This window comes from Diadema antillarum, unplaced genomic scaffold, assembly GCF_040938485.1.
Source record: "Diadema antillarum isolate AM-2024a unplaced genomic scaffold, OU_Dant_1.0 seq00002019_RagTag, whole genome shotgun sequence".
NCBI lineage: Eukaryota > Metazoa > Echinodermata > Echinoidea > Diadematoida > Diadematidae > Diadema > Diadema antillarum.
Window position 1 is genome coordinate 106,622 of NW_027272674.1, and position 20,599 is coordinate 127,220.

The 20,599-nt window shown below is 42.3% G+C and overlaps 1 protein-coding gene across 1 annotated transcript; it reads right to left on the reverse strand.

Annotated features, from left to right (window-relative positions):
• Window positions 1-519: 519 nt before the first annotated feature.
• Window positions 520-20,361, reverse strand: LOC139713636 (probable polyketide synthase 1). Its single transcript, XM_071625343.1, has 7 exons — window positions 20,253-20,361; window positions 14,377-14,493; window positions 11,379-12,899; window positions 10,837-11,034; window positions 2,657-7,818; window positions 1,820-1,939; window positions 520-997 (listed from the first exon to the last, which is right to left on the reverse strand). Exons 2-7 carry the CDS (start codon window positions 14,429-14,431, stop codon window positions 779-781), a joined length of 7,275 nt encoding a protein of 2,424 aa, XP_071481444.1. The 5' UTR covers window positions 14,432-14,493; window positions 20,253-20,361; the 3' UTR covers window positions 520-778.
• Between the last annotated feature and the right edge of the window lie 238 nt (window positions 20,362-20,599).

The window sequence follows — 20,599 nt, forward strand, 5'->3', positions numbered from 1 at the left end:
CACAATATTGCACAATTATCAATTTTACTCAAATCACATGAAAAAAAAAAATGTTATGCTGTTTACTTTAAGCAAGCAGCTATAAATGAATAGCCATAATAACACAAGATGTACAAAGCTGGTATGAAATAAATTGTTAGGGAAAGGAGGTGTAGTACACTACGACGAAGCCTTTTGCGATCATTATTACCTTAACACGTCGTAGAGAAAATCTGCGTTTCTGTATAATGCCGACAGTAAGTACGTCAGCACCTCTAAGTTGAGGCTTTGAAATCATTCAGTGGAGTTCAAACATAAAGGAATATTCCATGCGCCTATACCGTAGATTTATTCAACGTAAAGAAAATCTTTGGCTTAAACATAAACCGAGCATCATGGAAACATTGATCCAAATGCTGTGGATTCTAGTCATCGCGCGCGAATCTCAAGGCTTTTAAATCATTCTGTGTAGTTCAAACATAAAGTGACATTCCATGCACATACCATAGATTTATTCAACGTAAAAAATAAAAAAATATAAATCCATATAATACAGCAACATCGTTATGAACCGCAAAAGTAATCTGCTTAAAATATTAACTGTACTTCGGAGTTATTGTTCATAAATTCATGCATGAAAGGAAAAAAAAGTTATAGTAAAAAGACTGCCGTGATTGTAAATTACCTCCTCATACCAATACCAAAGATTTTTGAACGTTGAAATGGTGTATTAGGAGCACTGGGAAGACACCTTTCAAGTCCTGTTACTTCCCTCGTCGTCGCGTTGGTGGTGGCCGGCTTAGATGACCACGCTGTTGTCGATGGCCTTCTCCAGCAGCAGTCCAGTGGTGATGCCGCCCAAGATGTCCAACTGGGAGATGACCACGTTCAGCTCGCGGCTGGCCCACGTGACCATTTCCACAGCCATCAGGGAGTCGACGCCGTAGTTGATCATTGGCTGACGAAGGTCGATGGTGTCGGGATTGACGCAGAGCAGGTCTCCGAGCTTGTTCTTCACCTACACGACAATGATGATGACGAACGAAAATTGATAGCATTAAGTCACTGGTAGCAAACAAAGACCACTTCGTTGATGCGATGGAAGGACTACACAAATTACTTCCCTTGTTTAATGCTAAATGATATTGTGCATTATGGTGAGCGTGTTCAAAATGTACGGTTCGTGTCATTGATTAACGACCTATTGACAACGGTTGCAAACATGTCGCACCATTGTCAATACTCTCGAGCGCGCCGCACCTTCACTAACACACTCTATCCTGTGCATCATTAGTATACGAACGTTAATTCTAAGTGTATCTTGGTATTTTTGCGACAGCTTCTTAGTTTGGCATGGAATTACAAGAAAGCAGCTTCATTTGCATCACGGTTTTCTTAATTTCCACGTTTCTAATTTTTGCTGTTGTGTACTGAAAAATCCTTGAATTTATAATCAATAAGTATCATGTTGTTTTGATACAACGTATCACGGAGCAAAAATTGCTCTGTATGGGAAAGTCTGCAGTAAATGTTTTCAGTTTCTTTCGAGAATTTATAATCTTTAATTTTGTATTTATTCATTTATCACTGGGTTTTTTTCCCTCTGGAATATCGTATGCATTTTCAGAAATGGACGTTTTCCACTCAGTTTCCTCCTTTAGTAGGCCTATTACATAATACGCAATCATCATACAAAAAGAGCTGTGATTGAATGTGCCCAGTTTAGTTCCAACTTGCACGAGGTTTGTGTACCGGTACTCATTCCTTTGCTCTATTCCCTCCATTAACTACGCCCATTACTGACTTTCCCTGAACGACAAAAACCTTCACACGACATTACCTGTTGCTGCAAATCCTCCAGACTAAGTTTGCATTCTGACATGGCCACTTGTTCGCCTGCCGCTAGGTGGCGGAATTTCAGGGAGTGATCGTGGCTGAACTTCAGGAGCGCCTCCCAGTCCTGTAATTAGACAGTGAGCGAAAGAGCATAATTAGAAAACAATTTGAGATGTAAGAAATTTTCTAAGTTTCTACAAAATTGATTGCATAAAGGATAATGTTCAATCGTCGATGCTTAGAATATTAATATTTCTTGACTTAGCAAAATAGGTGAACTAACACTGAAAAAATATGGAGTCGGCTTCTTGGCAGCTGACAATTCAATGTTTTGATGCCCTGAATGCCTTCACTCCAGAAAGACTTAAAGAAGTAATTCATTGTAGCGGTCTGTACGTACTCTGATGGCGAGCAACAATTAAGGCATCAATTATGAACTGTCAATCTTGGATCTGCACTTACTATGATATGCTTCATTACAATTTTTGCCCGTGTCTATGTGAAAGGGAGGAAAATTAAAGAAGAATTGAGGCGCACACTTACATCTCGCACAAAATGCTATTATTCAGTAGCAGTGGGAAAGGAAATGCGTTTCTCGAAACTGATTAGAAGACACCCAGATTCATCAAGTTTGATATCTAATTAGTGACGCATCCTTTCTACGCTTTATATATTGTATTCCATTTTAAACGTTTTGATTCTGTTTTGTGCTAAAAGGACGAGATGTTCAAATTGTAGTGTTAACTAAACATGATTTTGCACTACATAGGTCCTTTAACGATGATCGATTCACTATGAAATTCAGAAGATGAAACATGTGTGATTTAACGAAGGTGATTACCTGGTTTGTGAGACAGACGCAAGGTGGGGTGTCCGGTGACTGTAGGAGTTTGCCAAGCACCGTCAAGAATTCTTCCACGTGCAGGCTGAGTTCTCCGTCGCTGACCGGCAATGTCGTCTGCTCACCAAACTCGTATGCGTCGATGCCGCGCAGAGCGCCCACTTGCAAGTTGAGAGCCGGCTTTCCCTCGGAGCGCCTCTTCACTGCGAAGCACTCCAGATACGAGTCTCCGGTCACGCTCGCGAGGGAGGATGGGTTTCCCCACGCAACGTCGTCACTGGAGAGGGTGACGAAGTAGTCCAACTCAATCTCCATCTTCTGTGTCATGATGTGGAACAACTTCGCTGGACGGACCTTGGAGGACAGCATCTTTTGAAGGCTGTCGTATGTCACATCTGACATCGTTTCTTTGCCGGGCAAGCGGTAGCCACCGAGACAGAAGATGCCGCGGACACTGGGAGCTTTCTTTCCCTTCAGGCCTGTTAGGACTTTAGCAACACCTCCTTCGGGTCCTCGCACGTGCAGATCGTTGCAGTACTCGTAGACAGTCACGCCCTTGTTCGTCAGGTATGAAATCGTTCTGCTCGCCCTGGACTTTCCATCTTCGCTGAGGTAGCACATAGCTATGTGTCGGGCACCATTGTTAGCTATCCAACGAGCGACGATTTGTGAGATCCCTGAGCCAGCTGCAGTGACAATGTAGGTTGCGTTTTCTTTGAAAAGCTGAGTTGTGGAGATTACCTTGTTAGGCTTGAAAGATGCAGGGATCTCAATCACAACTTTGCCGTTTGACGTGATATCTGCGTCAGCAAACACAGTTGGGTAGTCGGTGATTGGACGTACCTGGACATCTAGAGGTTTGACTTTGCCGTCTTGCATCAAGCCGGATACCTTCTGGAGGATTCGCTGAAGTAGAGGCTTCTGATGTTGAGTCAGGCTGTCAATGTTGCAAGGGATGAGTGATCTGTTGTTCTGTAGTAGACGCATCTGGAGTTTGAAGTTTGTGTCGTCATTACCGGTTACTGCGCAGAATCGGCCGCCTGCAGCGAGTAATTCTATGCTCTTCTCCAGCTGCTTTCCTTGCAGAGAATTGAACACTACATCGACACCGGCTTCACCTGCTGCCTTCATGACATCGCTAGCAAACGATGGAGAGGAATGTGATGGGACAACTGTTGCTCCAAGCTTCTGTAAAGCGGCTCTCTCTTTGGCATTATCCGTAGAGCAAATTATCTTTGCACCAGCTTGTTTGGCGATCTGCACTGCTGCAGCCTGCATTCCCAGATCTGAGACTTGGATGAGGACCGTCTCACCACTTCTGATGTTGGCTCGCTCTACTAAGGCATAGTAAGCACTTGCGAAGGATGAGCTTGTTGCTGCTGCTTGGGCTGCACTCACTTTCTGTGGTTTCTTTACGATAAGATCAGCACTAGCGATGGCGTACGATGCAAGACAGTGATCTCCGAAACCAAAAACTTCGTCCTTTGGTTTAACATTGGAAACGCCCTGTCCCACCTTCTCCACGACACCACAGAATTCCGTGCCAAATGCTACATGGTCTGTATCACTTGAGGCAGTGCCCTGGGCAAGGTCAATGTCCTTCTTGTTGATACCGACAGCAGACACCTTCACAAGCACCGTTCCAGGAGCCGGAGTCATGTTAGCCTGGTAGGCGATGCCCAGATCGTCCACTGTAGATTGCGCCTTGAGTGGATCTGTTTCTCTCGTTACTTGCCAGTATGGGGTCTCGGTCACCTTCATCTCGGGAAGCTGCATGCGGGAGAGTCTTGGTGCCAGGCAGAGACCATCTTTGACCACCAGTTCCATGTCGCTCTTCTTGTTGCCGAGGATGGTGCTTGTCAGCGACGATGCCCAGACCTTGTCTCCATTTGTCACGTCTTCTGGGATGTCGATTGTCACGAATGGAATTTGACATGCATTTGCTGCTGCATGAACCATTCCAGCGCCGGCTGAGTTGATGGGTCTCTCCCCGGTTGTAGCTGCAAAGGTGACCATCCATAGTTTGCAAACGTTCTCCACGTTCACACCAATCTGGTGCAAAAAGTGCAGAAGAACCTTGAAGCCATTGTCATGATCGACATTCCAGACAAATATTGCCTCCATGACTGCCCCATCCTCCTTGAGCTTACTCAGATCTGCCTTCATGATTTCCTCGTAGCTGACAGAAGTTACTGTACCAGACAGAGACGACTTGACAACATTGACGAACTGGGCGTTGTCTGGATGAGATACCACAAGCCACTGCTTGGAAGTGGTGACAGGAGCGGCCTTGGGATTCTTGCAGGCATCATCACCTCCGGCCTTGCGTCCAATCAGCACACTATGGAAGAGTTCTTTGGGTGATGACAAGCCAACGACATCATCGAAACCATGCGTTTCAAGTGCCGTCTTCCATTCCTTCTGGCCCATCCAGCAGCATTCTGTTCTGAAGTCCTCGAACACCCAACACAGACGCAGTGCACCAAATATGAGCTCTGCGATGAACTTGATTGTCGTGGCCTCGATGAGAATCATCCATCCATTGTCGCAGATGAGATCACGCATGTAGTAGATGGCCTCATCCATGTCACCTGTTGAGTGGAGAGTGTCCAGGCAAATCAAAATGTCAACAGATCCGGGAACAAAGCCCTGACCCTCGATGTCCTGCTCGATGTCCAGCTGCTGGTACTTGACAAATGGATACTCAGCCAAGTGATCACGGGCATGCGGGAAGAAGGCAACGCTGAGATCTGTGAAGACATACTCAACCCGCCCTTCCAGGCAAAGGTCTTCCAGGAATTCGAGGATGTGATGTGTGAGACCGCCCATGCGAGCACCAACTTCCAGGAGCCGTACAGTGGACTTCGTCTCCAGTGCTTTCAATACAGCCTGTCGCACAACCTCTGCTGTCGCCTTGTAGTAGAATGTTGTGGTCAGAGAGTCCAGGAAGTAAGACGCCATGCATTCTGGTTTGAAGAGGAGCGTCATCGCTGATTGTGGGTTTCGAAGTGTGGTGGGGAGGTGTTCACCTAGGCTTGTAGCCATGCTGAGCTCCTGTTTCATTTCTGGTACTTTCTTGAGCATTTCCTCTCTGACTCTTGGAATATCTTCGTACTTGATGTGGGGAACTGATGTGTCTGTCTTCAGTTTTTCAAGTCGGCGGTAGTAGCGTTGATCCAGGTAATCAGACCGCTCCTTGACTGGCACCTGGTCCAAGCCATTCTTGATGTAGGCCAAGCAGATGGCACCCATGTTGTGGTAGACCTCTTCAGCCCTTGTGATGGCTTCCATGTAGTCTGGGAAGAGCTTCGTGAGATTGTCCTTTTCAAACACCTTTGCGACATCCTTGATTGCTGGCAAGTGAGCGGCAACATTTTGCCACTCTCTCTTGTAGAGACATTTATTGATGTCGACGCTGGTCTGTGTGCCACTTGTGTTTGTGCACACACAGTTTTTGACTTCTGCGAGGACTTTTCCGTTGGGCAGGGCAATTGTGATGTCACCTCTCAGGGCATAACTGTCACAGTCACTGATGGAAGCATGTGCGATGAGTTGCTCCCCAGGAGGTAGTAATGGCACGTTCATCTTGATGCTTCCAACTCGGCTTGCTTGGTACAGACTTGAGCGTGCTCCCAACGCGTAGGTAAGAAGCTGGAAGCAGGCGTCCAGATGGGTCGTCTGAATTATCTGCTTGTTGTCTTGGGCTGGTTCAAGGTATCCAATGCTCTCCCCCTTGCCTCGATGCACTTCTGTCAAGACTCGGAATTTTGGTCCATATTCATGGCCCAAGTCCTGTAGGTATCCGTAGAACTCGTCTGCAGTCTTCTTCTCTGCACAGCGCTGGAGAGCATCACCTACCGCAATGCTGGCATCGTCGGCCACGCCTTCTTCAATGTCCGCGCAGCTCTGCAGCTCACCGTTGTAGCTGATTTCGATTTTATTGCCATCCCTGACAAGGTCCAGGTTCAGTGTCGACTTCTTTGTTCCAGTCACAGTCTTCTCCTCAGGCCATTCAATTGGGTTGCCGAAGGTGACGTTGTTCAAGATGGGAAGGTCGTTGCCAGAGCCGCAAGCCTCGAGCATGTACTCCACAAACCCTGCCTCCGGGAACGCCAATTTTTCTTTGACCAGCCTGTCATTTAGGAACGGGAATGTTTCCAAGCACAGCTGTCCGTTCTGTCCCTTGAATGTGCGATCATCCAAACCAAGTCGTCGCTTTCGGCGATACTCTGGCTCGAGCATGAAGGGCTTGTGCTGCCATGGGTACAAGGGAAGCTTGGTGTGAATGGCCGAGTCACGGGTGATGTTCTTCCAGTCTAGTGGCACGCCATTGTTGTGCATGGTACTAACAGCCCGCAGCGCGCACAAGCGATCATCTTGATTTCTTTGCCCAGATGGGACTGTGGTCAGCTGGATCTTGATGCCCGACCCCTTGGCGATTTGATTGCAGGATGAGAGGAGAGTAGCAGATGCAGCACACTCAAGGAACATGTCGCATTCCAGATCACGGAGAATGTTCTCGATGGCTGACTGGAATTCCACAGCGTTGCGGATGTTGTCCCACCAGTACGCCGTCTTGAAGTCTCCCTCGTACCGGGCTCCAGTCAGGGTGGAATAGAATGGTATGTTGCGCACTCCAGCCGGCGTCTTGACTACCTTCTCCATTTTCGCCTTGAATGTCTTCTCCGTAGGGTCCATGTCGGGTGTGTGGAAGGCGCACTGGACACGCAGCTGCTTGGCTATGGTCGGGTTATCGGCGGCAATCTGCTCGATGGCCTGCGTGTTGCCAGCAATGGTGATTGCGCCAGGTGCGTTGATGGCAGCTACGTAGAGGCGCTCGTGCTTGCTGCACAACTCTCTTGCCTCCTCCAGCGTCATCCTCAAGGCAGCCATACTGCCAGTGCCTTTCAGTTTGCCCTGCTCGATGCTCCTGATGTAGATGGTCTCCACAGCTTCCTCCAGCGTCATTCCTCCGCACGCGTAGGCAGCGGACACTTCCCCGAGGCTGTGGCCGACGACGCAAGCAGGCTTAACGCCCCAGTGACTCCAGAGGTTGAAAAGACCGAGCTGGATGAAGAGGATGGCGGGCTGAGAGACTTCCAGATCGTTAATGAACGCATCAGGGTTGTAGTCGGCCGACTTCGGACGCTCGACGAACAGAGCTGAGAATTGTGAATAATATAATCAAGCACGTGAACAAATTTGTCTGTCAATTCGAATTATTTCTCTGAAAAAAAAAGAACTAATTCATAAATTGATTCATACAAGGATAGCGTGTTTTGTGTAGAAGTTGGAAAAGAGTAGAAATGTTAAGCTGTAATGAGGGACACAAAAAGTACAAAGATATGATTAACTCGGCACAGAAATTCGGACAAAAAAATTGTACTTCGAATTTCAAAGTTGCTTATTCTTTGTCATTAACAGTTGATAAAACAAACTTAACTTATCTATAGTAATGCAATGTTACTTTCAATTCACAATCCACATAGTAGCGCTTTAACTAGTGAAGGATTTGCAAAAAAAAAAAAAAGAATAGATTACCCCTTTGATACAACAATCTCATGTGCACGCTTGCAAAATCAGAGCAACGGATTGATATTGCAAGGGGCACGGTTTCTTTGGGCAAGGGATTATCATTTGCAAAGGGACGTTTTAATGTATTATGAAACACAGACTAGTGGATTGTAATTGGGTGTCAAAATAACTTCCTTTTTCAGGTTTTAGGTACATGCGTTTGTTATTGAGAGCCAACAGAGTATATTTTACAATGTTTTTAAGTTCGCATCATGTTGTGGCATCACTAATTTAGTTCCCTTTTTCACATAATACCAGAATTGTAATACTAGAGCAATTGTTTATGTAATGCATATCACACGAAATTTCTTGTAATATACTTCCACAGTGATGTCTACACATATTGATATTGTCCCATAGCAACTGCATAGTGGATGCTGCTTTGGTAAAGTTCTTGAATTATTCTAACATATACCAAAGAACCCTATATCAAAGGAGCGAAGTCCTCGTTCATTTATTAGACATTTTGCATGTGTAGTATATACAGATATATATTTTTTGTGTGAATTCGATAATCAAGTGTAGTCATCAACGTTAAAGGACAAATTCACCTTCTTTAACATATGGAATGAGAGAATGCAGCAATATCATTAGAACACATTGGTGAAAGTTTGAGTAAAGTCGGACAATCCGTTCAAAAGTGATGAATTTTTGAACTTAAAGTTCCGCGATCACTGGATGTGAAGACTACTACAGCTTGTGATGTCATGTGTGTAGAACGATAAGTACAGAGAGAATAAAAGAAGATTCAAAATATTTTCACTTTTCTCGCATACAAAAGTGCACATGACTTGCTTTTTTTTCAGAAGGCAGGGGAGTAATATTAGCCTGAACTTATAAACACATTTTTAATGTCAGTTACAAGTTGAGGGAATGTGTACTTTTAACAAAAATGAAATTTTGTGGAACTCTCTTTATATTTTTCTTTATATTCTTTCTACACATGTGACATCATCAACTTTAATAGTCTTCTCACCCAGCGGTGGCTGCACAGAAACTTTAAGAATTCATAACTTTTGAACGGATTGGATTTTCCTCAAAATTTCACTAATATTTTCTACTGATATTCCTGCGTTATTATCAATCCACATGTATATGAATATGAACTTGTCCTTTAATCGTGAACACGATACGATGTATTCAAAACAAGCCTTCATGTATCCCATTTCATAAAGTACCAAGTAGGGAGATAATATCTATCAACATATAACACACTGGAATGTGTTTATGCATTCATACGAGAGCTCGCCTTTCTTTTCATCAGCACACCAAATGATAAATATCACATGCATTCATCTGTCCTTAAAATCTTACATAAGGAATATTAGCTACAGGGAGGTGTTGTATCGAAGGAGCGGCAACTCTTTGTAATTCATGCAAACACATATTTGAGCTCTAAAGCATAACAGGATGTCTAACATTCAAGTCATGCTCGGCACTGCTCTAGCGCCAAGATAAAATTTGGAGACGAAGAAAACATTCCTCCTGTAGTTGAATTGAAAGCTATATTTCAACGTACAATTTTGAATGAAATACTCTCATTTGTTTAGATCAGTTTAGCAAAGAATTAAAAATTATAAACATGTGTTTCTGTCCTGATAATGTGCAAATCGAAATGAAATAGAAATTCAGGTCCCCTTAAATAGATATGTTTTTCCAAGTTTGCGGACGTTAGCTTTTTACATTTTCCTATCAAAGACAGCCAATCCCTTTTACATGCAAATTTTTGGAAAATTGGTGAGAACACTTAGGTATTGAAGAAAACATTATTTGGAAACCTCCTGTAAATTTTTGAACTCAAGAGGGTCTTTATTTGTTTACTAAAATGACCGTTAAGATTTGAATATTTTTTTCGTACTACGAAAAAATTACAAATCTAAACTACTAGTCTAGTTTTACAGACCTGTGTGATGCACTTAGTTGCACGTGTAGTTCATGTAAGTGGTGTGTTGTTATTTGCTATCGACAACAAAGTAAGAGAAGCTAGTGAATTCTTCATTTCTAGCTGACAGCTTTAATATGCATATCTTTTGTTCGAAGTACAAGTCGTGTATAAGTACAATTATTACAACCACAGGAGGATTAATGTATGCAGCTGTACCTAGTACACAGAATACGTTACGGTGAGCGTTTGGTGCATTATTTGAATCTTAACGGCTAACCACCTTCTAATATCACATAAATGTTATAGATTTACAATAGTCTTGTCATTCTGGTAGAATATATCATGTTCTGTGCTATTTGGGAAGGAATGCAAAAGGGAGGGCTATCTTTAAAAGTGTGATTTTTACACTACGGTTGGATTCGCAGTTCCAGTTGAAGGTACACACATTCATTGTTGCCAGCACATCGAAAGAGAGAGTGAGGAGGTATTTTCTGCTGTGAGAGTTCTTGACCTGATTACTGATGTGCTCCTTCATCAAAGCAACTGGATACCAACTGTAGTTATAAGCGCATAACTTCTCGGCGGTGCCGAGCGTGACTTCAAAGGAAAGCAGAAGTTCTTTCTTCATCTGTAACACCGCCCTGTTCATGGTGGGATCGAGGTTAGTATAGCAAATACATTTTTGCTAAAGTCACAAAGGAAAACGTGACCGGTGACTTACATTTCTCCTCCAGGACGGACCAGCCGCTGATCCTCTTGAAGATGGCGTCACACTCGTCGATGGTGCGCCGGAAGACGGGCTCGGTCTTGTAGAGCTGTCTCCCCATGTTGCTATACTGCTGGCCCTGACCGGGGAAGATCACGCAGATCTTGGGTTCCGATGAGTAGATCGCACTAGTCGTCGCGTTCTCGGCACCCCCTGAAAACAAAAACAAAACAAGAAGCACCACTTATCTCGTCAGTTATATAACCAAGTGTGAAAGACATTCTAAATTCGTTGTCTCCCAGAAATGTCGTAAAAAGTGCAATTGTGGAAATGTGGAATTTTACAAGTGTTATATTCGAATGAAATATACGTTTTTGTAAGGGGGGGGGGTCATGCGTTTGTTGTTTAATTGCTTACTTCATTTGTGCGTTTTCCTCGATACATGAACATGAACTAAGGCCGAAAGATAAGGACTAAAATGTCATGACAAACTGTATCGATAGTTTCAAGCGATGTATTGATGAAAGCGTAATGATTTTGGGAAAATGTCTACTTACCTGTTTCAACGAACTCTTTCATCTGAGCGCGGAACTGCTTGCCGGAGCTTGAGATGACGGTCAGCCTGTTCTCGTGCAGTCGGCGTCGGGTGGAAAGCCAAGACACGACGCTGAGGGCGTCCTGGTCTAGACTCACATCCTGCCACTGCTTCGCCACGGCAGCCAGAGCTTCGGGTGACTTGGCCGTAAGAGGAATGACGATTGACTGGCCCTCGGTGTCATTGTCACCAAACTTCCAGCCGCACGTCTGCTCTGCTGTCAGCTGCTTGGCTTTCGTCTTTGGCGCTTCCTCGAAGATGCAGTGAGCCAGAGCGCCGGCGAACCCGAAGGAGTTGAGTCCGATGATGTGCTTGTCTTCAGTCGGGAATGGTTGGACGTCTGTCACGATCTCCAGATTCATCTCGTCTGGGTTGATGTGAGGGTTTGGAGAGACGAAGTTGATGGTCGGAGGGATCGCCCTGTGCTCCATCATCAAGGCCACCTTGATCGCAGCGGTGACTCCGGCGGCGACTTCGGTGTGGCCAAAGTTACTCTTGACGGAGCCGATTTTCAGGCGTTTGTCGCTGCTGCGTGCGAAGGCACGGGATATGGCTTCTGCCTCCAGTGGGTCCCCAACCATGGTACCTGTACCGTGGGCTTCCACGAAGTGCACGTCATCCATGTTGATGCCAAACTTCTCGTAGGCTTCCTTCATGACGAATTCTTGGGCAGGGGGAGAAGGCATGGTTAAGCTGTTACACGCTCCATTCGCGGCAATGGCGCTTCCGCGGATGACGGTGTAGATGTGGTCATTGTCTGCAAGGGCCTGGTCAAGAGGTTTCAACACGAGGGCGCCCCACCCTTCACTGCGGACGTATCCGTTGGCAGTGCTGGAGAATGGACTGCAGCGGCCGTCGGGGGACAGAACACCAAGGGCGCTGAACCCAACAGTGATGTCTGGCAGCATGATGTTGTTACACGCCGACATGAGAGCGATGTTGCATTCTCTGTTCCACAGACTGGTGCAAGCCAAATGAAGAGCAGTCAGTCCACTGGCACAAGCTGTGTCTACAGCGAAGGACGGACCTCTCAGGTTGAAGGCGTAGGAGATGCGGTTGGCCGAAACGCTGTGGGCAATACCGGTCAGTGTGTAGGCGTCGGTGGTCGACGTATCGACGAGTTGGATGGCGTGGTCCATCATTCCGATGCCGACGAAGACACCACAGGACTCTCCCAGTAGGTCTGGGTTGATGCCGGCATCTTCGAAGGCTTCGTAGTTGACCTCGAGGAGATGCCTCTGTTGGGGGTCGAGAGAGGCGGCCTCACGTGGGGAAATCTTGAAGAAGAGGTTGTCGAAGCCGTCCATGTCCTCGATGAGACCGCACCGACGCGTCACCATCTTGCCCTGCCTGGTCTGGTCCTCATCGTAGAAGTTGTCGATGACCCACCTGTCGGCGGGGATTTCCTGGATGCATTCCTTACCCTCCGAGAGGACTTTCCAGAAGTCGTCTGTAGTGTTTGCTCCACCAGCATGGCGTGTGCCTATGGTTGGAAGCAAAACGGTGATAAGTCATCATAAATATATGCATTCTGCCTTAAATTGCAAGCTTGCACACTTCTTTGTTCAGAAGAGTTGAAATAAGTTCAAATGTTATGATATGATGTAAAAGGGGAACGTACAATTCAATATTGAAAAGCACACACACGTCCACATCCCCACACTCATAAACGAGTTAGGACACACTCGATTTTGTGATTTATGTGTATGGCCATTGTGACTTGGGAGGAGGGAAGGACAAAACTTTGATGTTAATGACAGATGCATGAAGAGAGTATATTGATTTCAGAGGAGAGAACAGGAAGTGGCAGAAAGGGGGAGAGATGATGTATGAAAGAAGAACAGAGATGAAAGAAAAGAGCAGAGGAGAGCTTGGAGGGAAACGGAGGAAGTACAGTTAATAAACTTTCACAGTAACATATATTTAATGGCAGTAATGTCATGATATTGCAACACGATATTTTCCTCATGTTAAAGCATTTGCTGGTAGATTTAGGAACATTATCATTTGATTACCATTAAAAATCCTTCCTCTTGAAATAAGCCATAGCATCGTTAACGTTTTATTGATATCGTTGCTTTAAAAGGTCTCATGTAGGGTAACCTATTATGACAGGTATGATAGTGTGGCACTAAGAGGGGGTGAAGAGATAGGAAATAGTGATAATTGTAGCGAGCAGTCAAAGAAACGGCAACAATAATAACAATAGTCATTAAATAAGTGCATGTGACTGTGCCCCTAGTTGGCAGTCTCCTAAAAAAAAAACAACTACTGACATTACAAAAACATACAGAAAATATGAATACATAGTACCTCAATTTGACTACCCAAAAGATGCATGCGGTTTTCAATGAGATGAGGCGTATGGGAATAGAGACTCATGCAATGATCAAAAAGTCAGAGAAAGAAAAAATTCAGAAACACAACCAAAAATATTCGATTGCTCGTTAGGTATGTTAATGCGTTGTGATGAGGTGATTAATCAGCAGTTAAGATATCTTTGTTCTCTGTTCTAATTTGTCAGCAATTATAAGCACTTTACCGTTTTAGAAATGTAAAAAGCTAAGTCATCATCAATATACAATTTGAAGTAAAACGATTTGTATGACAGTCGTATTCTAAAATTTAAACGACTTCAGATTTCAAGAACCTTTGTTCAAACAATTTTAAGGAGTGCTGGTTTTCGAAATATTTCACCACTAAAATGTATTCCTAGATCGTGTGAACGTCGTGGAACGGTAACTGCTCTATCATCGTTAAGCGCTACCAACAACAGCACTATCATCATCGTCACCATCATTATCAATACCATGAAGATGATGATTGTTCCACATTTCCATTTTTAACCATAATCATAATCTTCATCACGCTCATCATCATCGTTGTCGCTGTTGCTGCTTGTTAATGTTATAATTATTATCATCATTTTCGAGGAACTTATTCCAAGTGTTTCTACTCACCGATGCCCACGACAGCGATGGGGAAATAGCCCCAGCTGGTTTTGTTACTTCCCATCTTGTTTTTAGTGCGCCGTTTTGTTTCCTGGTTTTCGGAGCTGATGCTGATTTCTCCACGAACTGCAAAGAACAAAGCATCATAGACAGACATTTGTTTATCTCAACATTTTGTTTTCAGCGTTCAAAGATCACTTAAGATTTCATTTACATTATCAAAAACTTATAAAGCACTATATCAAATAGGCATTTGTTGATGTATGTGCATGCATAACATAAAGAAATCTAAATGATAAACGAATGCATTTAAAGTTAACATCATATTGATTGCTTCTCAAGAAACTACACATATGGACAAGAAATAATAATTTCCTTAACAAAAGAAAAAAACACCCATGGCATTAAAAAGGTATCGAAATCGGCCCAACGTGAAGTCCAACGATGATTTTGTTTTATTTCTCCTTGTCCATTATCTTATTTTTCTATTGACGTTCTCTTTACTTGAGGGGCTGATATTCTACAAGCTTTGTCTTTTTAGTGGGCCCCTCCGTATTTCGTAATTGACGTGTCGTTATTTCATTTTCATCACTTCAGTTTTCATGACAATGTATAATTACTACAAGGTTCCACAATTATTGTATACTCTTCTCAGTTTGCTTTGTTTTGCTCATGATGAAACCTTATTGTCTGTAACCAGAGAAAGTGAAGTGTCTATATTATGCTCTCGTCAAAAAATGAAATAAGATTTGAATTGAATTGAATTGATAATAACAAAAACAACAACAACGATGAAGTTATCACACCGCTTTATATTCTGAAAAGGAAGGTCATTTAACAAACAGATGAAATGATGATGTCGTCTTTTAGAACAATATTCTCGGGATGATTATTGTGCATCGTGTAATTGTTGAACCTCATAGTGAATAATGAAAGACTTACTGAGAGCTGAGATTAAGCTTAAAAAGGGGGGTTGTATATTGACAAGATCATGGTTCTTTCTATTTGGTTTCATCAATTGAAAAAGGTAATTTCACTACAGCTGTGCTATGATGCGGAGGTGGTCGAGAGAGGCCACTCCCCCATCTAATCTCTCTTCTTATATCCAGTGTTTTTTCGTAACTATGGAACTATCACTAACTCTATGTTCAGAGAGAAAATAAAAAAGAACACGCCAACGAGCACGCATGCGAGCGCGCGTGTGTGCTTCTCGCAACATAAACTCTCTGCGTCCCATGTTAAAGGGGATCTTGAGATGATTTTCAGACTTTTACATATGAACAACTATAAATTAGATAAACTGAGTTCAGAGTTTCAGAATTCATAGTGATTGGGATGAGGAATGAGAATGTTTTCAAAATTGATAACAAATTGCAATGAACGAGGATGATGACATGTAGCCTCACCATAAGAATGCATGAGTTATGGCTCATGGAAGCAGAACAAAAAAAAAAAAGGCATGCATAGATTCTTCACACGTGAACTTGTTGAGCAAGCGGTGTTGTAGTGGAATTACACTGCTACACTTCTGAAATAATTGAGGCTCTGATGTCATCAACACTGTTCAGTGTAATTTGTTTAGGATTTTCAGTTCATTGGTTTCTCTGCTCAAGGACCCCAATAAATTCCACGAATCTCTACATGGAGCTGTCGATCTATGTACTACATGACGTGAAATTATGAAAATCGTCTGGAATGTCCCTTTAATCCACTGCCCATAGGTATTTGTGAGGAATTTGTGCACAATTTTCAGACTCTTTAGCACGGAAAGAGTTGTTAAAGGACAAATCCACCTTCATATACATAAGGATTGAGAGAATGCAGCAATATTAGTAGAACACATCACTGAAAGTTTGAGGAAAATTCGACAATCCGTTCAAAAGTTACGAATATTTTAAGTATCTGCGCAGTCACTGCTGGATGAGAAGACTACTACAGTGTATGATGTCACATGCGTACCACTATATAAGGAAAATAAAAAGAGAATTTCACAAAACTTTACTTTTTGAATAAAGTGCACATTTCTTCGACTTGTTACTGACGTATGTTAAGGGTAATATTATTCCCCCTGCCTTCTGAAAGAGAGAAGTTGAGTGTTCTTTTGTTACGGGAGAAAAATTGAAATATGTTGAATTTTCTTTATTCTTTCTTTATATCGTTGTACTCATGTGACATCACAAGCTATAGTAGTCTTTTCATCCAGCCGTGACTGAGCAGAAACTTCAAAAATTCATAACTTTTGAACGGATTGTCCGATTTTGCTCAAACTCTCACTGATGTGTTCTACTAATATTGCTGCATTCACTCAACCCACATGTCTATGAAGGTGGACTTGTCCTTTAACACAGATTATTCTAAAATCATCCGCTACATAGAAACATGGGGAAGGAACATCGTAGACGCACATCTATTATTATGGTGCTAGGCATTTATCGTGAATTGTGGGGAAATTTCTGAACAATATCACATCAGAGTTTGTACGCCATCCTCATGTCTAGAAGATATTGATGAGACACCACATGAAATAGACTCGGGAATACGCCCATTACCCATTACCGTCATTGAAGATATCCGAGGAATGCTCAAATTTGTTGGCACCAGCATCTTGTGTAAGCGATCCCTGGCCCGGAGGAACCAGTATGTCTCTCAAACTATACCCGTATAATTTCACCATTATGGTATTTTAACTTTATTGTAACCTTTAAATAATTATTTTCTATGTGCATTAAGCAACAACAACAACAAGAGGTCTTCTCTTAGTCTTTGAAGAGACGTTTCCGGGGAATGGCTCATGTAACAGGGTGCTGGTATTTATGCCTCAAACGATAGAGAGAGAGAAAAAAAAGCAAAGAAAGAGAAGAATATGACTGTTCCCTCCCCTATCTATTTTCTACGTCTATGGGGGGCAGCCTTCTGTCAACGTGAACAGGTCGTGTGCGAATTAAGTTTATGTCAGTTATGTCAGTTAGCTTGTCAAGCTTTTCACTCGTGCAAGGGAAGTGGAACCGTCATTATGGAGAGGGTGCCGTCACTTTTACATTTTTTAAAATCATCATGACCTTTTTTTCTTTTTTTTTTCTTTTTTTAGTCTGGAGAATTCTTGCGATCGGAAAAGAGAGGGCAGTCAAACAACTTTTTATATCTTTCGCCTCTCGTTGAACTCATCCTAGAAAAAGTGACACCTCTCCAAGCAAAACATGTTCCTATTTTCTGACCATTTATGAAGATCGCGTGGAAAAAAAAAGGGAACAGACATATACACTATTGGATACCCAAGAAACATAGACCAGCACATACTGACATATACCTACTCGGAGGGAGACAGACAGTCGGACAGACACATACAAACAAACAGACAGGAAGAGAGAAATGTACAAAATAGTAACTCGACAACTCGTGACTCTCATAGACTTAGGTTAGTATGCCTAATTACTTTCTCTAAGAATTGATCTATGGGAGAGCACCTAGCAACCCAAGCCACAAATGGTATAAACCGGATGCCCGCTGGAAAAAAAAAAAGTCACGAACCATCATGACCAGTGCAACTTGGAAACCGAGTTACACCATTGAGTTACATGGTAGGTAGATTTTTAGTTGGACCCTCCATTTCCATTCCCAACCTTTTCTAATTTGTACTATGCATATGTACTAGTATATATTTAAAAAAATACAAACTGAAATATCTGCGATACGAAATTACGATTGGGACTACATAGTGTGTGTGCATTGCTTACACGGCCTCTTCCCATTTACTTCTAACTTTTCTTTTGAGAGTTGGTTGGAATTAGGATGAAAGATGTTGTTATCCCTCGCTGGCTATGTATATTCTCAACTACTCGCATGTCAGATTTATCATGTATTTTTTGGTATATTCTGTTGAAGAAAAGTGAAAATAAAATTTGAATTTGAGTTTGAAATTGAATTTCAAAGTTTCTGTATTGAACATTCTATAAGATTTTTACCATTTTTGCAATTTATTGTTCAATCTGTTCCTTGTTCATGAAGCGGATGATATCTCAACATTTTAAACATGTTCAAAATTTCTCTGAGACACGGAAAAATACGTTTGCGAATTTAATTGCAACTGTTTACGAACTTTTGATTGCCACTGTTCACGAATTCTGAAGAAACCTAGAATTTGCTATATACGTTCGCAAACATTCACCGTTCGGTGAGATACCCCCTTATAGCTCTTTGGTCTGACGATGACAAATCAATGGCACAATTACTTTCATTTTAATCTTGCTGGAGTTTGTTCGGGGAATGTCCCGCTCGATCAGCTGTTCGGTTTTGAGTTGCGCTAAAAAGGCACAAGAAACAAGGATATGGCAATAATTGACATTATCACGGGATGAACTGATAACCACAGAGCTGGTTTCGATGTGATTGACTGGAGATGTTTCGATCTCTCGGGAAATATCTTTTGTTTTCACGCTATACGCGATACCAATCGACACTTAAACAGGACACAACGTTTTTGACTTTAGAAATGACTCCGAAGAATCAGAGAGTGTTAAACAAGAAACCAGATGGGTCCACCATCTTATTCTAAAATAGTATAAATTCAACCTTATGCCTTATATCACATGTTATATACAGGATATACTATACAAAATATATTTAATGATTACATGCATAGATATATAAAACTATACAAAACGGAACAGGTATAGGGTGTTCCATCAAATCATGAGAGCAGCCGACATGTATCAACATTGGGCAAGAAAATGTGTTGTTCAAGATTGATTATTATACTTGAAGTATATTGATTATTTACATTTAATGGACAAGAAATTGGCGAAAAATACGACTAAAAACACCCTGGATATCACTTACGAATATTATTTCTGCTACTCCTACCCTTAAGACTTATTTACATCTTTATATTGATTGACTCTACAGATATGACGCCAAGAGGCAGCCACGATATTTTGTACCTTCCTGACCAAAAAAAAATGACTTTTTTCATATTGAAAATAGATCAAAAGCAAGCAAACTAAAGTGATGAAAAAATGAAAGTTACACAATTTTTGTAAATATCGCGTTCTTGTATATAAGAGAGAAATATAGGCCTATGTACTCAGAAAAAAAAAATAAATATGAAAGAAAGACCTGACTCAGTGAAAGCTTTTCACCTTCTCAACTTTACATCGCTTCTTCCTCAGATCGTCTCATTATTCTGTTAGTCCTCACTCTTGCTATCAAGAGAACTCCAAATCAAAATGTCACGATCTGGTAAATACCTACATGACACTTGAGGTCATAATTCTAATCAAGCCTGTCGTCTGGGTCTTATCTGTTTTGTCCTCTTTTTTTTCTTGGAGGGGGGTGGGGGTAGTTATTCAATTTCAAAGCAAAAATTTTGCGTGTAGCAGTTTCCTTGTTTGCCCTATAATCTAACACAGATGCGGGTACATGTACTAATGACAATCGTAAGCAAGGACATTTTGGATAAAGCTGAGCGTATCATTGCGGTTACCCTCCAAATTGATAACTGAACTGAACTGAATTGAAATGAAATGAAATGAACGAAATGAGTTGAATCGAATTGAACTGATACAAGGAATTCCTCAAGCGTATTTAGATCAACAGAAAACTATCTCTATCTTAAAAACATTCTCAAGACTTTCCTGAAAGCAATCAAAATGAAAAACAACGAAGAAACAAGTCCGAGACGACTAAAGAATTACAAACAATGCCAAATTTTTACATTAGTTTTTGTTAGCTGATTCAAACAACCTTTAAATGATTTTGTTCCCATAAACAAACGCCAGCAGCAAACTGATGATTAATAGTAAATACCGAAGGGATGCAAAAAAAAAAAAAATCAACTGACTATTTAACACTTAAAAAAATGAAAGAAAGATTGAGAAATAATGACTTACTGTGTGTGTCGGTCGCTTCTGTATCTCCGGGAGTGGTCTGGTTCTGGTCTTTCAAGCACCGAGAACGGGAACTCACCACTGGAATCCAGATACTGGGATCAGAAACGGAAAGAGTGATGGTCCTAGCTTGGTCCAAGCAAAGATATTCAAGACGACTCTTGCTACGGCGTTCTACAGCCCCTTTTATATTCCAATTTCCATCCGAAGATGAGAGCAAGGAGCAGTGAATAGCTCATGAATATTCACGACGGCACTCCTTAATCCCGGGAAATGGGAAGTATGTGGTCCAATCAAAAGGCGGCTTTCTGAAACAAAGTGGAAGCTCACTGGCGTATGTATCTGACATG

Bases quoted from the DNA above. Each gene is read 5' to 3' on its own strand.
- LOC139713636 (XM_071625343.1), bottom strand. From the start codon at position 14,431: ATGGGAAGTAACAAAACCAGCTGGGGCTATTTCCCCATCGCTGTCGTG. The intron at 12,900-14,376 runs GTGAGTAGAAAC...TTCCAACCATAG, and splicing joins CATCGCTGTCGTGGGCATCG to GCACACGCCATGCTGGTGGA. The intron at 998-1,819 runs GTAATGTCGTGT...ATTGTCGTGTAG, and splicing joins TGGAGGATTTGCAGCAACAG to GTGAAGAACAAGCTCGGAGA.